At 38.2% G+C, this 19379-nt stretch overlaps 1 protein-coding gene and 1 long non-coding RNA gene across 8 annotated transcripts in view; one reads left to right on the top strand and one right to left on the bottom strand.

The window, feature by feature from the left end:
* LOC127361574 (uncharacterized) overlaps window positions 1–4797 on the top strand; it is a 34582-nt gene extending 29785 nt beyond the window's left edge. For 6 of the 7 annotated variants that reach the window (XR_007884311.1, XR_007884308.1, XR_007884305.1 and 3 more), the window contains 3 exons: window positions 871–944; window positions 1231–1386; window positions 3853–4797. This is a non-coding gene — a long non-coding RNA (uncharacterized LOC127361574). Of the gene's footprint in view, window positions 1–870; window positions 945–1230; window positions 1387–1814; window positions 1831–3852 lie in introns of all 7 variants that reach the window. The other variant, XR_007884307.1, reaches the window with a different exon arrangement.
* Window positions 3825–18206, bottom strand: LOC127361455 (myosin-7-like). Its single transcript, XM_051396091.1, has 38 exons — window positions 18168–18206; window positions 17789–18001; window positions 17394–17537; window positions 17100–17256; window positions 16980–17007; window positions 16157–16262; window positions 15966–16058; window positions 15822–15885; window positions 15632–15730; window positions 15428–15531; window positions 14994–15132; window positions 14760–14878; window positions 14128–14277; window positions 13851–14021; window positions 13455–13764; window positions 13239–13318; window positions 12900–13105; window positions 12690–12813; window positions 12405–12541; window positions 12038–12293; window positions 11648–11890; window positions 11374–11550; window positions 11117–11262; window positions 10909–10999; window positions 10436–10825; window positions 10207–10333; window positions 9891–10009; window positions 9596–9792; window positions 9182–9365; window positions 8435–8600; window positions 8224–8348; window positions 7830–8138; window positions 7529–7732; window positions 7088–7384; window positions 6563–6667; window positions 6038–6133; window positions 5119–5253; window positions 3825–3948 (listed from the first exon to the last, which is right to left on the bottom strand). The coding sequence occupies exons 2-38, from the start codon at window positions 17987–17989 to the stop codon at window positions 3928–3930; spliced, it is 5820 nt and encodes a 1939-aa protein (XP_051252051.1). The 5' UTR covers window positions 17990–18001; window positions 18168–18206; the 3' UTR covers window positions 3825–3927.
* Between the last annotated feature and the right edge of the window lie 1173 nt (window positions 18207–19379).

Raw genomic sequence — 19379 nt, 5'->3', positions numbered from 1 at the left:
ACTAACATCACCTTTAAGTTCAGTGTCTCATTTCTAAATCCCAGAGTTGTGACAGACAAGTAACATTAATGACTTAATACGACTAATTTGATCTTCAAACATTGTGCTTTGAAAACAGCTCTGGACTTGTTACGATTCCTAAAAAGATAAAGTTCAGCAAAGGTCATTCATGTGAAGGGTGGTGAAATGCATTTCTACAGCCTCTACTGAGACAATAAAGTGTTGCAGCTGTTGTCAAGTGTGAGAGCTAAGGTCAGGGACTTTAAATTATCACTCACCACTGTTCTGCCCAGCAAGGTCTACACCCTTTGTCTCATGGTGTCGTCATGGCATTGTTCCCTTTCCTTTGGCCTTGAGGACAAAGATAACCCTGTGAAATTCTTGCCTGGATTCTTTCTGTCTGATTGAGAAGGGCAGCCTATGAGGGCAGTGATATAGCTGAAGTGCAGTCTCTGATGTCATGATGGATGAGTGGTAACAGGTGCATAGCACTGTAACTTTGCCCAGACACCTCCCTTTATTCTTGAGCACAATTAAATGTTTTTCTCATTTATTCATTTTTACTCCATTATGGAATGTAATAATTTGATGTTGGTGGTTTTAATCAGAATATACACGTTGATTTGCTTTTGAAAAGGCTATGGTAGGGATGGTCCATCTACTTTTATGGAACATCAGTTGAAAAAAACATTTAAATGAACATTCCTTCAAGGAGAAAAAAAAAAGAAAATGGATTTTGTTGGATATGGAATATATCCTGCTATCCATTCTCACCTCTTAGCAAATTAATGATTGAATGATGAGTGCTGAACAATTTTCCAAGTTAATCAGAATTTGCTTTCACATTGTTGGACTTATTCTCATTCTCAGCTGTCTAAATCCCTGCGGAAATCTTGTTTTGCATCCCCTTCCTGGCTTTGGAGTTGTAACCAGATTCCTCCAAGGTAAGGCCAATTGTCTGCGACTAAAATCTTTGATGGAAAGAACAAATGGTGTCACCTTGATTTACATTTGCTGTGGTGTCTGCTAATTAATCCAAAAGTATTTCTAAACATCCCATTCCTATGTGTTAGGCAGTTGACACAAATGAGCCTATACCACTGAGGTAATGATGTTAAAAGTCTTAAAGGGTCAGCAGGCAGATAAACAAACCTTATGTAGTTTTGTTAGTGTTGGATGACAAAGAATAACACTATGCAATTTATTTATTATCTTATAATCTCTCTGCAGATATCTTTAAGCCTTGAAGGACAAGCCATGTGAGATCAAGGTCAACATGCAGTGCTAGACAAGTGTCAAGCTGATATCCACCCCTCACTTGGCTCTCTCTGACAGTGCAAGAACTGTAGCATCAGTCCCTCCTTTGTGCTACTGCAGAAGAATAAGGTACAGTAAGCCTGTCAGCTTACAATATTTTTAGTTGTTTGTATTGTATTTTGTTTACTTTTTAATTTATTAATTTCATTTCACGATATGAGTCCATACAGTTTAGTTTGTAAAACTTGCATGTGCTAGCCTAAACAACAGTCAGCACTCAGTGTACTATTGTTTTATGCACGTTACATAGTGTGATTGGGTGATATGATTTAAATTTATTTAAATGTTATTAAAGAGTGTCTATTTGCATGTATAGTTAGCCTCTAGTTTAGCCATAAAGAACAGCAAATACCATGTAGGAAAGAGGTCATTGTGGATGAATGGTTCAAACACAGGATTTGAGTTCTGTGGGAAACTAAAGTCAGCATTGAATATTTGTTTTTAGACTTAGTTGACTTATTATTTTCTTTTTCTTTCTTTTTAAAAATAATTTTCAGGTTCAGTCACAGTTTGGTAAGGTTTTAAGCAACAAAACTACTTTGTAGGCATGAGACGATTTCATGAAAATTTCATGTCACGACTATATATTTAATAAGTGTGATTAACGATATTATCACGATAATCAAGAAAATATACTGCATACTTTTGAAATGGCACTAAACCATACTGGAATTACTTAACTCTCGCTAAGAAACAAATATATTTATTGCATCACAGATAGGCACCGCATCATCTCCCTGTTTGTTGTTTTGGAATCTAATACTATTTCCACATAAAATCATATATCTTCCCATCCCTACTACTTGTTTGTCTCTTTCATGCTGGTGTAATGAAATAATTGGCCATCCTACCCCAGGTGCAAATAGCATTGTTGGCTTCTGACACCTGGGTGCTAAAAGCATCTGCCGTATTAAAATTGCTATGTATATGTTTTTTCGTTTATTGTTTTTTTGGCATTTACTTTATCTGGATAGAGCGAGAGGGGGGATGAAATTTAGCACAGGTCCCAGGGCCGGATTTTAATCTGATCTGTGGTAAGGACTCAGCCTTGGTATGTGGCACCCCCAGATTTAGCTATTATTTATGTAAACAGTATCAGAATCAGAATTAGAATTGGGTTTATTGCCAAGTAAGTTTTTACACATACAATGAATTTGCCTTGGTGCGTTGGTACATAAAAATCACACAAAAATAGAGTACTTTTAAAATCTAAATAAACAAAGAGAAAGATAGAAAGATCTAAACTGTACTGGAAAGATAGTTACAATGTGCTGTAAATGTGTTATGTATACATAGCTTCTTCTGAAGGAATAATTTTGAATTTGTAGAACAATAACATGAGAGGATCATAAAATCATGATATAATTTTGCTGAAATTTGATAAACAATGATATCTGATTATCCCCCACTGGAATTGGCTAGGACAGTGTCAGTGAATGGTACTGTATATATTAAACAAACTCTCTTCAAATGTATCACTGTTAAAGTAATGTGTCTATTTTAATACTCCAACATGTTAACAAACACACGTAGAGATATTATCTGTTCCCTGTAGTTAGGTGCTTAAAATTAATGACTTGTCTAGTCACTAAACATCTAAAATGAGTAGGCTCAATAAGCCTAATTTACCTACAGATAAACAGTGCCTTTAGACATTTTATTTGTGATTTCTGTTTAGAGATTACAAAACTGTTCTCATCTGGTTTATAGGGCCATTCTTACAAATTTTCACGGTTTTCGCTGCTTCAGGCCTCCACCCAGTTATAGATTCATAAATATTACAGTAATTACGTAAAAACGTCATGTATACCATCATGAGCTACTTTCCACAGAAATAATTTATTTAAGGAATAGCAGCTTTTTTAAAATCTATTTATGGGTGTTTTTTATTGCTGTGATCAGGAAGGGACCTAACTACTACTAACTACTAACTGGTTTAGAATATTCCAAAAAGCCAATATCGTTACTATATATTCAAGCGGATATATCATAACTCTAGATTCAGTATAAGAGGGTTTACACAAAAAAAAAGCTGAGTTTTCTTTTATTCTAGGGACACAGTCTAAGATCAACCTAGACAGTTATGTCTCGGTAGAGACACTGCTGGAAAAAAAACACACAAAATGCTTACAAAATACTACAATCTGACTAACAGGTAATGACCCTATTAGGATTTTCAAAAACATCCCTGCAACAGTAGAACGTCAAGGAACAGTTCAAAATGTCAGCACAAGGTGGCAGGAGTAAGTGTGTGTGTGTGTGTGTGTGTGTGTGTGTGTGTGTGTGTGTGTGTGTGTGTGTGTGTGTGTGTGTGTGTGTGTCTAATACTAACCCTTCTGATATCTTCCTCAACTGAAATACATTTAGCAGCTGATATTTTTCATTGTCGATAAAGTGATAACACTGACTTATACATTATACATACTTATGTCTCCCCTTTGCCTCTCCAGGTTAATGTGAGAATTCTACCAGATTCAAATACAGTAAATAAGGACTTTACACATTAATTTGAATGCACTTTGCTTTATTCTACAGAGTTCTAGTACTTTGAAGACAAAGGAGACTACAGCCAAGGAGATCCCAAAGGTCTTAGGTGGCCATCTGTGAGTTTCACTCCTCCTCTAGCCCTTTCTGTGATGAAGAATGATAAGAGAGTAGACAAAGAGAGACGGATTAGGGGACCAACAAGACTCAACAAGTGTTATACAAGGAAGTACACCAGAACTAGATTTTGATTAGTAAATGTAATATTCAAGATGTTTTAAGTTAGTGATTGTGACATTCATTTTACATGACAAAGGTTTATTTTACTGTCAGCATTCCTTTACTGTAGTATGTTGTATGAATTTAAACCATGTCGCACTTAATGCATTTGGAGGAAGATGTTTTAAAATGCATATATGCTAAAGATCCACGTTTAGTTTTAGTAACATCTCAAGCCATTTTTGTTGACACTGTGAAAACTGATTCCTAGCGTGAGTTCAGTGTAAATCATTTATCTTTTTTTTAAATAATTTATTTGAAATAGGTTAACAAAAATGTTGGTAATGCCAACAGAGCCACAACATTAGCGTGTTCCACTCACTGCATACGAGCAAACAAGAACAGTAGGAACTTTAAGTGAGAACGTAACACTAACCCAGTGCTCTCACAACATCATTTAACATTGTTTGTTTGTTATTTTGTTTACATTTATTTGATTGGTATGTTTATTGATGTCTCTGCATTCCCCAAAAATCACATTGAATTTACTAAATAGTTCAATAGTATAATAAAAATGTTAATTTAGGGGCACCTTGGGGACCTGGAGGTTAAGGAGCTAACCATGAGCCATCCCTGGTTTGAGTCTGGCCAGGGAGGTGACCTTTATTGCATGCCGTCCCCTTTCTCTTCTCTATCCCCTCTTTCTGTCATATTTGTACTGTCAACTCACTAATAAAGGCATGAAATGACCAGAAATAAACCGTTTTTAAAAAACAATGTCAGCTTCTTTCTATGTCACAAAAAAATACATTACTACTAACATATTAAATTCCACTAATACAACTTACCAAATACATTAACAAATTCAGAATAAAAGTGATCAATTCAAAGACCGGTCTGGTTTATTTATTACCATTAAAAATGATGAACAGTTGTATAATTACTGATTTTGAATTGCAAATAAAACGCAGCTTGAAATGGATGACATTTAAATGATGAGAATGACGATGAATGAATGATAATTAAGAAATAGCGTCCTCACTGTGAAGGCAGTAGGACAGTATATGAAGTGCTGTATTAAAATCTAGAGCTTCTTACCTTTGAGCCCACATCACGGCTCTTGGCTCGCAGCTTGTTGACTTGAGACTCAGCGATGTCAGCTCGCTCTTCAGCCTCATCCAGCTCGTGCTGCAGTTTACGGAACTTGCCCAGATGAGTATTAGCCTGCTCTTCCTACAGGATTCAACAAAAACACAGGCCACAAAATGATATTACTAAAAGAGACTATGAACCTGGGAGAATTGACTGGTCTTCAGTTGAAAGGGTAAACAGCTATAGCTATAGCTACAGCTGAAATGTTTCATTGCTAAAATGCAAAAATGCTTATGTTTTAGTAGTATTTTAGAATTCTCAAAATATAATAAACTGTATAATAATAATAAACTGTATATTATAAACTAGGATGCACAATATGTTTTTTTTTCCCAGCCTATACGATTACTGGTAATTACCTACTTTCCATGACCTATACCGATAAGATAACCAATAATTTCACATTTTTGTATATATAAAAAGAAGTTCATAACCTGTTCTGTAAGAATGATCATTAAATATTCCATTGCTCTGTTCTAACTAAATCTAACTGAAATCACTGTACACACAAGAAAAACTTCAGAGTCTTCAGATGGTCTTTTTTTTCTTCTTTTAGGTGCATCAAAAAACTTCACAAAAATACCTAACATAAAGCCTATCGATTCATTTTCAAAAGAATTCTAACTAAATTATCTGACTAGTTTATCAACCAGAATTTATAATATAAATTTCCAATTATTCTGACAATCATTTTACTGTCCTGATAATTATTGTGCATCCCTAATATAAACATGCTATGCTATGAACTGTAACTATGAACTATGACAGCTTAAAAAGTGCTTTTAAGCTATTGACATTTTGCAAAACTAAGTAAATCCTGAGCACACAGCACAAATGAAAGATAACTTTCCCAGCCCATACTTACAGCCTCCTCAGCAGATCTCTTGTAGGCTTTGACTTTCAGCTGCAGTTTGTCAACCAGATCCTGCAGACGCACAGTATTCTTGCGGTCTTCCTCAGTCTAGATAAATCAGGAATAGGAAAGAGACTCACTAATTTAATAAGGAGTATTATTTTTAATTAGCATCTTATATTTATATATTAGTTTAGATTATTTAGATAATTTTAACTTCCACAACTTAAATACACATGTAAATAAATAAATCCAAACAATTGTATTGACCGAAAAGGTGTAGGCCAAAGCCATAGCTTATTACACATACTCATTTTACATTATTTATATAGATCCCTTTGGATTTATACACTGAAAATATACATTATATGTATTCTTATACATTATACCCAAAAATCTTAAACAAAAATACAAATTTTTATACCCCCATTTTACATCTGTTAATTATGTAGATAAATAAAATGTACATATAGATATATATGTTGTATAGATGAAAATACACATGCTATTTGTATACGTTATGGTACAAAATATTACCTGGTATGTGAGCTCCTTGATGCGTCTCTCATATTTACGGATTCCCTTCACTGCTTCACTGCTCTTCTTCTGCTCCAACTCCACCTCATTCTCTAGCTCCCTCACCTGAAAACATCAGAAAACCATTCACTGTGAATCAACCGGTCCATAAGGAGCTATGCTCAAAGCTGCATTGCTGCATTTAACATTTACTGAAATAACTATATATTTATCAGCCAATTGTGCAGCTCTACAGAGCTTTTTAGCTCACTGTTTGGGTTTTATGGCAACTCACTGGTGATGAAATATCATCATCTAGCAAACTAAAGATTTTGTGTACACCAAACCAGAGTCAAAGAGCAAAGGAATGATGAACATATATTAGTCAGATGTCAAAAAACTAGACTGATCGGATCATAATGTTGTTTACTGTCTGCAGGATATGCAAGAAGGCTTTAAAAGGCAGTAATGTAACAGGGTTATCGGCAAAGTATTGTTGGTTGCTCTAATGTACGTGATGTTTGTATATAAGCAAATTTCTCTTACCCTGGCCTCAAGCTTCTGCACCTGCTTCTTGCCTCCTTTCATTGCGATCTGTTCAGCTTCATCCAAACGGTGCTGCAGGTCTTTGATGGTCTGCTCCATGTTCTTCTTCATACGCTCCAGGTGAGCGCTGGTGTCCTGCTCTTTCTTCAGTTCTTCTGCCATCATCGCAGCATCAGTAATAGCCTTCTTGGCCTTTTCCTCTGCGTTTCTGCACTCCTGGACTGCTTCCTCCACTTCAGTCTGAAGCTGGGATGTATCAGCCTCCAACTTCTTCTTTTGGTTTATCAGGCCGGTGTTCTACATATTTTTGAAATTTGAGAATTTAATAAAATGTGTGTTACTGTTAATTCACTTAGAACTAGTAATGCCTTTGAGTTCCTTAGAATGTCCAAGAAACTAGTCCGTCATCTGCAGTGGTTGCAATAAATTATTAGGTCTCACCTGTGAGTGCAGTAGCTGCACCCTCTCACTAACATCCAGAAGCTCTTGCTCAGCAAGTTTGCGACCTCTCTCAGTTTGTTCCAGAGCAGACCTCAGTTCCTCCAGTTCAGCCTGAAGAAGGTTGTTGCGTCTCTCAACAATAGCAATGTTCTCTTTAAGATCATCATTGGCTCGAACAGACTCATCCAATTGAATTTGGCAATCCTTATTGGGATGACATCAACCACATTAATGTTTATATATATATCAGTTTGAATTTGAAATATCACAAGAAAGTGAGACTTTTCATTTTCTGGTTTACCTTTAAATGTGCATGAACAGATTTAAGTTGTTTCTGGGCCTCAGCAGCCTGCCTGTTGGCCTGGCTTAGCTGGATCTCCATCTCATTGAGGTCTCCCTCCATTTTCTTCTTTAACCGGAGGGCTTCATTCCTGCTGCGACACTCGGCTTCAAGAGAGCTCTGCAGGGTGTCAATCGTCCTCTGCAGGTTCCTCTTGCACTGCTCCATCTCCTCATCTTTCTCAGCTAGTTTACGTTCAATATCAGCTTTAATTTGATTGAACTCAAGCTGGGCTCTTAGAATCTTACCCTCTTCATGTTCCAGGGAGGCCTGGTGGACAGGAGGGTACAGAGTATTACATAACCGCATACAGTTATACTGAAAAATGTTTCATTCATCAAAAAGGAATCTGTACCTCAGCTTCCTCAAGAGCAGACTGGATCTCACTCTTTTCCTGTTCCAGTTGTTTCCGTAATTTTTCCAGTTCATGGATGCTCTTTCCACCCTCACCAAGTTGCTCAGTGAGGTCAGAAATCTCCTCTGTGGAATGTCAAGCAGTGTGATTAAGATGTATTTACAATTTAATTGGCAAAAACGTGTACACTAATCCTGGCAGTAGCTCTCACCCTGTAAGTTTTTATTCTCTCTCTTCATGGTCTCCAGATGATCCAGAGACTCCTCATAAGAGTTCTTCAGTTTAAAGAGCTCAGTGCTCAGAGCCCTGGCCTCCTTCTGGGAGCTCTCCAGCTCACACTGAGACTCTTCGTACTTCTGCTTCCACTCCGACAGGACCTACAGTGGATAGAATGGCCAACAGTAAGTGTACATGTGTCAGATGAATGGAGAAAGCACCACAGGCTTGGGGAGTTTGCCTTGCGTGAAACAATTTCTCCCATTATGGAAAACAGCACATCTAGGTAGATAACACGTAAACCCAAAGATATTTGCTCAATAGGTGTTAGAACAGAATATAAATGTGTTCTCCCCTGTTAAAGGCACTATTTCCATCTTTTATAGATGGCATTAGTTTATGTTTGTGGAAAATTTGAATGCCAATGAAAATTGGTGCAATGTGTTGCCCACTAGCTTCATGCCAGCATGTGCTGCAGTGTGTTTTTTGAATACTACCACTGGGGGGCACCGAACTTAGACTTCAAATGTTACACACTACCCCTATTAAAGTTTAGTGAAGCTGCCCTATACTGTAGTTGTGGTGGGCAGCTCTAAGATGTGATGTGTGTAAAACATGAAGCTGGGCACTACTAAAAATAGTTAATAATTAAAAAGTCTACTGATGATTTTGCTGGTCCAAAGTCCTGTGGCTCCCCCCAATTGATATCTTTAGTGGTCACCAATACTTCATAGTACTTCACCTTATCAAAGTTTCTTTGCTTCTTGTCCAGAGCAGCAGCAGCAGCATTAGATCTCTCCACATCCACCATGAGATCTTCAATCTCATTCTGCAGCCTGTGTTTGGTCTTCTCCAGAGAGGAACATTTAGCGTTCACTGCTTCAACAGCCTCCTCGGCATCCTGCAGACGCTGAGCCAGCTTTTTCCTTTAGAAAGCAATCATTAAAATAATTGAATGTCCCTATAGTTGTGGTATAAATTATAATAAATTCAACTAATATAATGGCTGCTTGATCATCTAACAGACAAACTTTTTGTTCGTCTTACATTTTAGTAGGAACATAACACAAACAAAAAGCTGATCTGCTAGACGAAGTTAAATGTCTCTTTAGGAATTACATATCAAAACATGAATTTGTATCTCAAACTGTCTTACTTGGCCTCCTCCAGTTCCTCAGTTCTCTGTATGGCATCAGTTTCGTACTTGGTTCTCCACTGAGCTACCTCAGAGTTGGCCTTGGACATGCTGCGCTGCAGTTCAGCCTTGGCCTCCTGCTCCTCCTCATACTGCTCCCTGAGGAGGTCACAGTCATGACGAGCAGACTGCACTGCATGGGCCAGGGCACTCTTTGCCTGTCGAAACAAAATTATATGAATAAGTAACATTGTTATATACATCAGTTAGAAATGACTGTCCAGTGGTGTCACTGTGCACTGAAACTTCATTTCACCTTGGTCTCCTCTTCCAGTTGTCGCTTTAGGTCTTCCATCTGTTGAGTGTAGGACATTTTTCCTCTTGTCAGTTGAGACACTAGAGAATCCTTCTCCTCCAGCTGCCTTGAGAGCTCACCTAGTGTTTCGGAAAATGCAGAATTTAACTGCCTGTGTCAAAGCAAACTGTGTCACCAAGAAGTGATTGTTTTAAAGAAATGTTGTCTGTTTTTTGTAAAAACTAATTGAATTCCATGATTTCAAAGCTTGAAACATATATGGAAATTGTCAAATACATCAAGTAAATATCAGCTTGTATTAATGCAAAAAAATTACCATTTTCTGTTTGAAGTTTGGCTTTTTGTATATTGAAGTCATTGATGCAGCGTTGAGCCTCTTCAAATTTAGTCTTGTATTCATTCATCTGATCTTCCACAGTCCTGCATGTCTTCTCTAGATTTGTCTAGATTGAAAATAAAAAAAATAAATACACCCATTTTACCCCTACTGTCCTGCCACATCTGTGCAATCTTAACATTAGCAAGAGTTAGTCAGTTTAGCCAACCTTTGTCTTCACAATATGTTCCATATTAGAGACCACATCATCCAGCTCCAGTCTGAGCTCACTCTTCTCCTTCTCCAGTTTCTGCTTGACTCTCTGCAGGTTGTCAATCTGCTCTCCCAGGTCAGCAACACTGTCAGCTTGTTTCTTCCTGAGTGTGGCAGCAGTGGCTTCATGCTGCAGAGTGGCCTCTTCAAGGTCTCTGCGGAGTTTCAGGAACTCAGCCTCCCTCTTCTTGTTCATCTCAATCTGGGCAGTTGTTGCTCCACCAGCTTCCTCCAGCCTCTCACTGATCTCCTCCAGCTCTCTGGACAAGTCTGCTCTCTGCTTCTCCACCTTGGCTCGGGCAGCTCGCTCTGCTTCAAGCTCTTCCTCCAGCTCCTCAATGCGGGCCTGTAAAGGCAAAGTTCTTTGGTTGGCACTTAGTGCTGAGTGTTTTATAAATTTTGGAACCCTTACACACAATTGGCCATTACCTGGAGCTCTTTCAGTTTCTTTTGAAGATGAATGGTTACAGCCTGCTCATCCTCTATTTTACTGTTGAGCTGGCTGAGTTCAAAATCTTTCCTGTGGTAAAAACAGTAGTTAGAATTACTGGTCATCTGTTGTGCTTGTATCTGTACAGCTTTTGTGTCGTGTATGAGATACAGACATGCTGTATATGCACTAGAATATTGTGTTCACTTTTTCATATGCTCTTCAAGTTGTTGCTTGTCATTCTCTAGGTCCATTACGCTCTCCTGGGTTAATTTCAAGTCTCCCTCCAGCTTCCTCTTGGCTCTCTCAAGATCCATTCGAATCTTCTTCTCTTGTTCCAATGAACCTTCAAGCTGAGATATATCAAAACATAAAGTCAAACTGTTTTCTCAATATGCAAGGAGCATAATTGTCTTACAAACACATCAAACTAAGTTGGAGACAACATGTAGTAGAGTTCTTACATCATCCACTTGCTGCTCCAGCTTAGCCTTGGCCTTGGTCAGAGAGTTGACTTTGTCTTCTTCACTCTGCAGATCATCCAGTGTTTGCTGATGAGCTTCCTGTAAGGCTTTCTTTTCCTTGGTCAGCTTGGCAATGATTTCATCAAGAGCAGCCATCTCCTCGACCAGGTTCTTTACCTGTGAAATGAGTAGTAAATATTGTACATGTTAGAAACGTGCTAGTGGCATTTCTCCTGTATTAAGATAAATATAAATAGCTGAGTCGTTGTCATACCTTGTTCTCAGTGGCATGCTTCTCTTTCTCCACTTTCGCCAGAGTTAATTCTAAGTCATCAATGTCTTTCTTCAGCTCAGAACATTCATCCTCCAGCTTCCTCTTCTTAGCTGTAAGCTCGGCATTCATCTCTTCCTCATCCTCCAGTCTTTCTGTCAGCTCTTTGGCTTTTGATTCCATCTGAATTTTGTGTTTGATCAGCCCCTCACATCTTTCTTCAGCATCTGCAAGATTATCTTGCTCCTAAAAAGGAAATGGTTATCAATTTAATAACATATGATAAGTTGCAATATACATGATTAATGTATGTATTGTTTATTCATATTCACATGGTATATACTGTATGATTACATTTTGACATAATATTAAGAATGCTGTTATTAGACTTACAGCCTGGACTTGGAGCTGTAAGTCATTCTTCTCTTGGAGAAGAGAAACCATTTTCTCCTCTAGTTCCTTTCTACGAGCTTCAGATTTTGCATAAGCCTCTTTCAATTTGAGGAATTCTTCCTTCATATTGGCCATCTCTTTTTCTGCCTCAGCAGACCTCAACAGAGGTTTGATCTTGAAGAACAGCTTCATCCAGGGCCAATTCTTGACCCCCATGAAGGCACGGATGTTCCACTGGATTACCAATAGTGCATCTCTGTCAAAGATCAGCCAAAGTTATTACTACCACTTCACATAAAACAAAATCATTATAAAAATTACAAATTTACTTGGTTTTAGTTCATTTAGATTTCCTGATTCCTCTGACCTTCTTTCAACTATCTTCTGGAATTCCACTCTCGCCAGCAAGCCTCTTGATCTAGCCTGGATTCCAGTGATGATAAGTGACAAACGGTCATCCCTCATCTCTTCCAGCTGCCCAAGAAGACCAGCCTTGAAGAATACCTTTAGGAGCATGTCACAGCATGTAAGTAATCAACACGTATTACATGTAAGGGCTGGCATTCTAGGACATACAGTAGCTTTCTTACCACTTTACACTGTATATAGATTTTAACAGATGTGCTTTGGACTTTTCTCTTTTATTGATTACCTTGGTGTGTCCAAACTTGTACTGATTGTGATCAATATCCAGAGACCCAAGGAGTTTCTCAGCTCCCTTCTTGCTGTCAATGAACTGACCATCAGGGATGGCAGCAGGATTCAGGATGCGATATCTGACAAAGAAAAAATAAATATCTTGGAGAATGGTATTTATGTTTTCTTAAGTATGTGACTAAACACATGACATACGAGATAATACCTTTGTTTGAAATCTCCATAGAGGATCCTGTTTGGGAAGCCCTTTCTGCAGATCCTGATGCCTTCCAGCACACCGTTACAGCGCAGCTGGTGCATCACCAGAGGATTCTCCATGGCCCCAGGAGTCTTGGTTTCATTGGGGATGATGCAGCGTACAAAGTGAGGGTGAGTAGACCTCAAGTTGGTCATCAGCTTGTTCAGGTTCTCCTGTGAAGGCAATTAAACCCTGTGTTTAACAGCCACTTTAGGGGATTACTGTGACACATATCAGTGCAAAATTAAACCAAATCAGTATTCCTCGTGAGGCAGCCATTCACACCTCTTAATGTGTTTTACTAACCCTGTGCAAGGCAGACACAGTTTGGAAGGATGAACCCTTCTTCTTGCTTCCTCCTCCTTTGCCACCCTTTCCACCTTCAGCTAATAAACAACGTGTACAACTCATTAGATTGCATTAACAGACACAAGAATTCCCACTATGAACATTTGTCATAGTGGGAAAAGTCAGATTAAATAATTAATCCAGATTAATCCAGTACATTCAATATATTCGTACCTGATTCAGCTCCAGCATAATTTACAAAGAGGAAAGATAAAAATTTGAGAGTAGACTTCTGGTACAGTCCAACAACAGTCTCATTCAGAGGATCCTTGTTCTTCACCAGCCAGTTGTTGATATTATAATCAACAGTGCCAGCGTAGTGCATCAGGGCAAAATGGGCCTCTGGTTTCCCTTTGACAATTCTGGGCTTCTGGAAGTTGGCAGATTTCCCCAGATGGTTGTCATAGAGCTTAGCTTTAAAGGTAGCATCAGAGGCTTTGGGGAACATGCACTCCTCTTCAAGGATGGACATGATACCCATGGGCTGAGGGGGAAAAGATGTGGTGGTGGTTTGAAAAAAGAAATCACATTTTCAATTGGTCTTTATGTATAGTTGTAATAATATCTCACCTTTTCAATCAGGTCAATACAGGCCTGCAAGTCCATACCAAAATCAATGAAAGTCCATTCAATGCCCTCTTTCTTGTACTCTTCCTGCTCCAGCACAAACATGTGGTGGTTGAAAAACTGTTGCAGTTTTTCATTGGTGAAGTTGATGCACAGCTGCTCAAAGGTGTTGAACTGCGAAGTAAAGTTTAAAAAGTAAAGTCATTTTCATGCTCCTGTTAAATGAGTTGAATAAATTAATTTGCAGAATATAAATTAAAAATAAATGGAAGAAGCTCACATCAAAGATCTCAAATCCAGCAATATCCAGTACACCAATGAAGTACTGACGCGACTGCTTGGTGTCCAGAGATTGGTTGATCCTCACTACCATCCATAGGAACATCTTCTCGTACACTGACTTCGACAGCGCACCAATAGCATAGTACACCTTAAAAAAAACAAAAAAAACATTAAACTTTGCTTCCGTTATCTGTTGTGCTTTACTGCCGGAGATATATTTGGTTTTAACTATGTATTTGCACAGGCATGACCTCGCATATGCTATGTCAGTTTGGACTGTTAATTGTGTATGTCCTATTAACACTGTTAAATTAACACAACACTTCTTGGGGCGCCAGCTTAGCTCAGTGGGTAGAGCTGGCGACCCATGTACCGAGGCTAAGTCCTTGCTGCAGAGGCCAGCGTTCAAATCTGACCTTCGCTGTGTGTCATCCCCTCTCTCTGCCCCCCCTTCATGTCTATCCTCAGCTGACACTATAATAAAGGCAATAAAAGCCCCAAAAAATTTACTTATTATTTTTTTTACAAAAAAATAAATAATTAACACAATGCATTTGCGGTGCGAACATGTGTATCTCTGGCCTAAGGGACACCTTACAATAAGTTCAACAATTCAAGTTTTATTCTTACCTGCTGGACATTTTGTCCCTTGGTGACCCATTCATTTCCTACTTTGACTCTTGGGTGACAGAGACCTTTGATCAGGTCAGCAGAGTTCAGACCCATTAGATAAGCTATTTTGTCAGCATCTGAGAAAAATACATGGAAATGTAAAATTTCTCAATAAACATAAATGCCTTAAATCCTGACATGTTTTATATCCCGTTTATCATGTTTCATGGCTTCCGAGAGATTCTGTTTTACCTTCAGTGCCATCAGCTTCTGCCTGCTCTTCACGCTGCTTGTTCTTGAACTTCATGTTTCCATGATGCATGATGGCACCAGTCAGCTTGTAAATGCCGTTCTTCTCCTCTTGAGTGAAGCCCAGAACATCAAAGGCATCCTGAATGAGAAGAGGGGTATTAGGTTTGATATGTCATTGTCATTGATAGGTCATAAGTGACCTCAATGACACCAGGTCTCATAATCCTATACCAACCCATAGATACAAAATAATGTGGGAAGCCAGAACAATAGCAATAGATTTTATGGCTTAACAGTCAGTTTTCAGTAAACCTTACAAGGTCTAAATCTAAAAATAGCGAAATCTATGAATTGGACTCATAGCACATATTAACAACTTTTACCTTACTTTTTCAGGAGTGACTGTTGAGATATTATGGTGCATCCCTACTCACATCAGTGGCCATCAGCTCTTCAGCATCATTGATGGAGGCTACAGTCGTCTCTCCTTGGGAGATGAAGGCATAGTCATAGGGGTTGTTGGTGATGAGCAACATCTCTGAAAAACAAAACAGACATGTTAGATTTTGTATGCTTTGGATATAGCAGTATTACAACTACTAGTTGTTACTGGTCTAAAGATTATTTGTCTTATTTACCAAGCAGTTCAGGTTTCTTCTGAGACAGAATCTGATAGAAGATGTGGTAATCTCTCTCAGCCCTAAGCTGAAAGGTGACGCGGGACTTTTCCAGCAGATCTGTAAAGACATTTGCATTATGTAGGTGGGAAGATAACCACTGTGAACGTATGAATAAACAAGATGAAAGTATAGAGAAGAGACTGCTTACAAGTCTCAATATCAGCTGAGGCCAACTTTCCACTGGCTGCAAAGTGAATTCGGATGAATTTGCCCTAAAATGTATGGCCAAAACAACATTAGAATAGAATAGGTGGCTAGAATAGAGGGCTTTCATTACAGGAAAAGCTCTTACAAATCTTGAGGAGTTGTCATTCCTGATGGTCTTGGCATTCCCAAAGGCCTCTAAAGCTGGGTTAGCCTGGATGATTTGATCCTCCAGAGTACCCTAAAAAGTACAGGCGTGCAACATTCATTCAAAAGAGTAAACACACAAAAAAAAAAAACACTGTCAAATGTTCTATGTTGTCATTTAAGCATCAAAACCTTTTTCTCAGAGCCTGTGTCCTTCTTGCCGCCTGCAGCTGCAATGCTGGCAAAGTACTGGATGACTCTCTTGGTGTTGACAGTTTTCCCAGCACCAGATTCTCCACTGAAGAAACAAATTTGACAAATCACACACACCTAGTCAGGTTTTTGACTAATCGACACTAATTAAAACAAAAAATCCGAATTTTAGGCCTTGAAATGTCTTAAATATAATTTTGACAGGTCATGGATTCCATAAATCAACTTTACTTAGTTGCATTTTCCAGTCTCACTATTAAATGTGTTTTGGGGAAAAATTGTTTTACTAAACTAAAAACCGATATGGAGCCAATACTGATTTTACTTAATATGATTAGTACTTTTTTTGCCTGTATGGACGTATCATAGGTCTTAATTGCACTAATAATGATCTTAAAAATCTTAAATTTAACCTGTTGAAACCTGCCAAACTGCACTATGACTGTTATCCATAATCAATATAGTAACCTGGATTTCTTTAAGTTTATTCTTCCGTATCTGCCTATTTTCAGCTAATAAAACATGACATGATTACAGTAGTGACCGCATCAATAGGTGGCTTGTAAGTAAATTCACACTATAACAGTCCAAAAGAATATGTACTGATTGAATGTTGTTTAGTTATTTAGTTTCTTGCCATTAAATCCATGATTTAACGTTCTATTCTTCTAGTCCAGTATGGAATTAACATGCACAACCGTTCACTCACAAAACCAACAAATATTTCATGGAAGGCTGCTATTCTCATAGCATGATGTCATTCCCAGTTGCATTATAACAAAGTCATGAAAACATAACTTACGTGATGAGAATTGACTGATTTTCTCTGTCTGGAAAAGAGAAGAACGTAAGTACTCTAGGATTCCTTTGTGAAGATCTGCTTTATATTTATGTAAATGTATCATAACTGTAGCTAAATTACCAGTTAGCATGTACTGGTAGGCATTGTCAGAGATAGAGAAGATATGAGGAGGAGCTTCACTCCTCTTCTTTCCTCTATAGGCAACAACCACTTCCTGGTTGTAGACTGGCAGCCACTTGTAGGGGTTGACAGTCACACAGAAGAGCCCAGAGTAGGTCTATGAGAATGAGAAAGAGAAGCAAACTGTTTAAGATAAAAATTATATTAGCCATTGATATATGAATGTAATATGTAGTTGTATAGGTGATGGTTACAATCTTTGCCTCATAATGTTTTTCAAAGCTGTAAACTCACATAGATCATCCATGCTGCATAACGCTCTTTGAGGTTAAACAGCACAGCAGGCTCATGGAGGAAGGTGAACATCGCCATGTCTTCAATTTTGTCAAACTTTGGCGGGTTCTGAGGGTGTACATCACACTCCTTCACTGTGACAGTCTGAAAATGGAGATAGTCGGCATTAATACTGTTATGAATCCTGCAGAATTTCAGCTACTTTCAAAGATTAGTTATTTTTGAGTGAATGTTTATGACGGAGCACAGGATGATCTTGTCTCTACATCAGAGTCTCTGGCTGCTATTTTGTCTCTGATGTGTGTGACAAATGGACCTGAATCATGTCTTGCATTACCACTGTGTCTTAGGAAACCAGTTGCATCCCAGGCAGCGGTGCCTCCCAGCTCACTGACCTTTCCTTTCGCATTTTGAGCTGTGACTTTGTCCCCCTCACGGCTGGTGATGGAAGCCTTCACATACTCCTCGTCAGGGTCAGGAATGAAACACTCCTTCTTCATGTCGAAGGGACGAGTCTGGGCCTCCAGTCGCTCCCTGTCTGACTTCCTCAGGTACGGGGCTGCTGGCCCAAACTCTCTCATAACAGCATCACCCATTTTTTACTGTGTCTACAAGAAAAAGAATCAACTATGTTATATACTTATTAGCATATGCCAATATAGTCTATTTATTTTTCTTTCTTAATTTATTATCATATTGGTAGTACAATTTATTTATTTCTCCTTGTCCTAAAACAATTTTTTAAATCAAAAAACATTTTTCAGATGCTCTTACCTTTCCAATCCCAGCTAAGGAGACTGAGGTGTAATGGTCCTGAGGAAATAAAGAATGGAAACTGATGAGACAAATCGGCAGTCCCCACCAACACAGGGAATGCTTTCTTTGATTTGTAAGCGACTGTCCACCTTACCTTGAGATAGAATGGTGACCTATGGGGGCTTTCACCATGAGTTCTCTTTTTAAACAAAGCCTCTCTTCCAAATATGGAGGAGCGTTTCAGGACCCAGGAATGTTATTGTGTCTGAGTTGGGTTGGGGGTTCATGAAGGGAGGGGGTTAATGCCCGGAGAGCAATATAGAAATCAGCGGGCCAGAGTCTTATCAGTGATGGGGTCTCCTGACGAGGCCATATTAGGACCTGCTCCATGCAGTGTGGTGATTAATCATAGGTATCCTCAAGCAGCCAGGGGACCACGACTCAGTCTTTAAATAGACACAGAGGAATTCCTTTTTCATCATCCCTTATAGTCAGTCTGTTACAAGAACAATACAGAAGCATCCTCACTTAAGACAGACAAGACTGATAGTATTTATTACTAGTAAATCTGGAAATATGCTTAACTTCAGGATTAAGAATTTCTTATTGTATATGTTATGTGTGATTTAATATAATTGATCCAATAGAAAACGACAACATGGACAAATAACTGTTTTAAGAGGGCAAATGGCAATATTTCCAATATAAACATATTTTACATATTTTTATATAAATATTATATATAATGAAATTTTCTCATGTATTACGTTTATTATTGCTTCCCTATGTATCTGTGCACTTCTGTTTACTATGATAGTAAATAAAATTCTACAAAACAAACTTAAAAAATTAAAATTAAAGCAAGCAAAAACTAAAATTACATTTTAACATTATTCAGTATACATACATTTCTAATACATACAATGTTAAATAATAAATGATTTGGAGATTGAGAAATAAAACAAGCAAATGAAAAAAAATCAATAGCATAATTCACATTCTTTGCATGGTTTACAATTACACAGAGCATGATGTCAATGTAAACTACTGGTATTGTTGTCTAAACACAAAGGAAGCCACAGAAAATATCTGGGGACATATTTTAGAGAAGTATGTCATGTATGGGTCTCAATTACCCAGAGGGCTTAAGTGGAGTCGCAGTGAGGCATTGGTAACATACTGTGTTCAGTTATCACAGAATGGACCTTGTGGTAACATAAACAGCAGCCA

Source organism: Dicentrarchus labrax, unplaced genomic scaffold, assembly GCF_905237075.1.
Source record: "Dicentrarchus labrax unplaced genomic scaffold, dlabrax2021, whole genome shotgun sequence".
Classification (NCBI taxonomy): Eukaryota; Metazoa; Chordata; class Actinopteri; family Moronidae; genus Dicentrarchus; species Dicentrarchus labrax.
This window is presented reverse-complemented; position numbering and strand designations above follow the sequence as displayed.

Excerpts from the sequence above, each read along its gene's own strand:
- LOC127361455 (XM_051396091.1), bottom strand. The coding sequence starts at position 17,989 with ATGGGTGATGCTGTTATGAGAGAGTTTGGGCCAGCAGCCCCGTACCTG. Across the intron at positions 12,294-12,404 it reads CAGAAGATAGTTGAAAGAAG|AGATGCACTATTGGTAATCC; the intron begins GTCAGAGGAATC and ends GATCTTTGACAG. Across the intron at positions 8,349-8,434 it reads AGAGAATAAAAACTTACAGG|AGGAGATTTCTGACCTCACT; the intron begins GTGAGAGCTACT and ends GACATTCCACAG.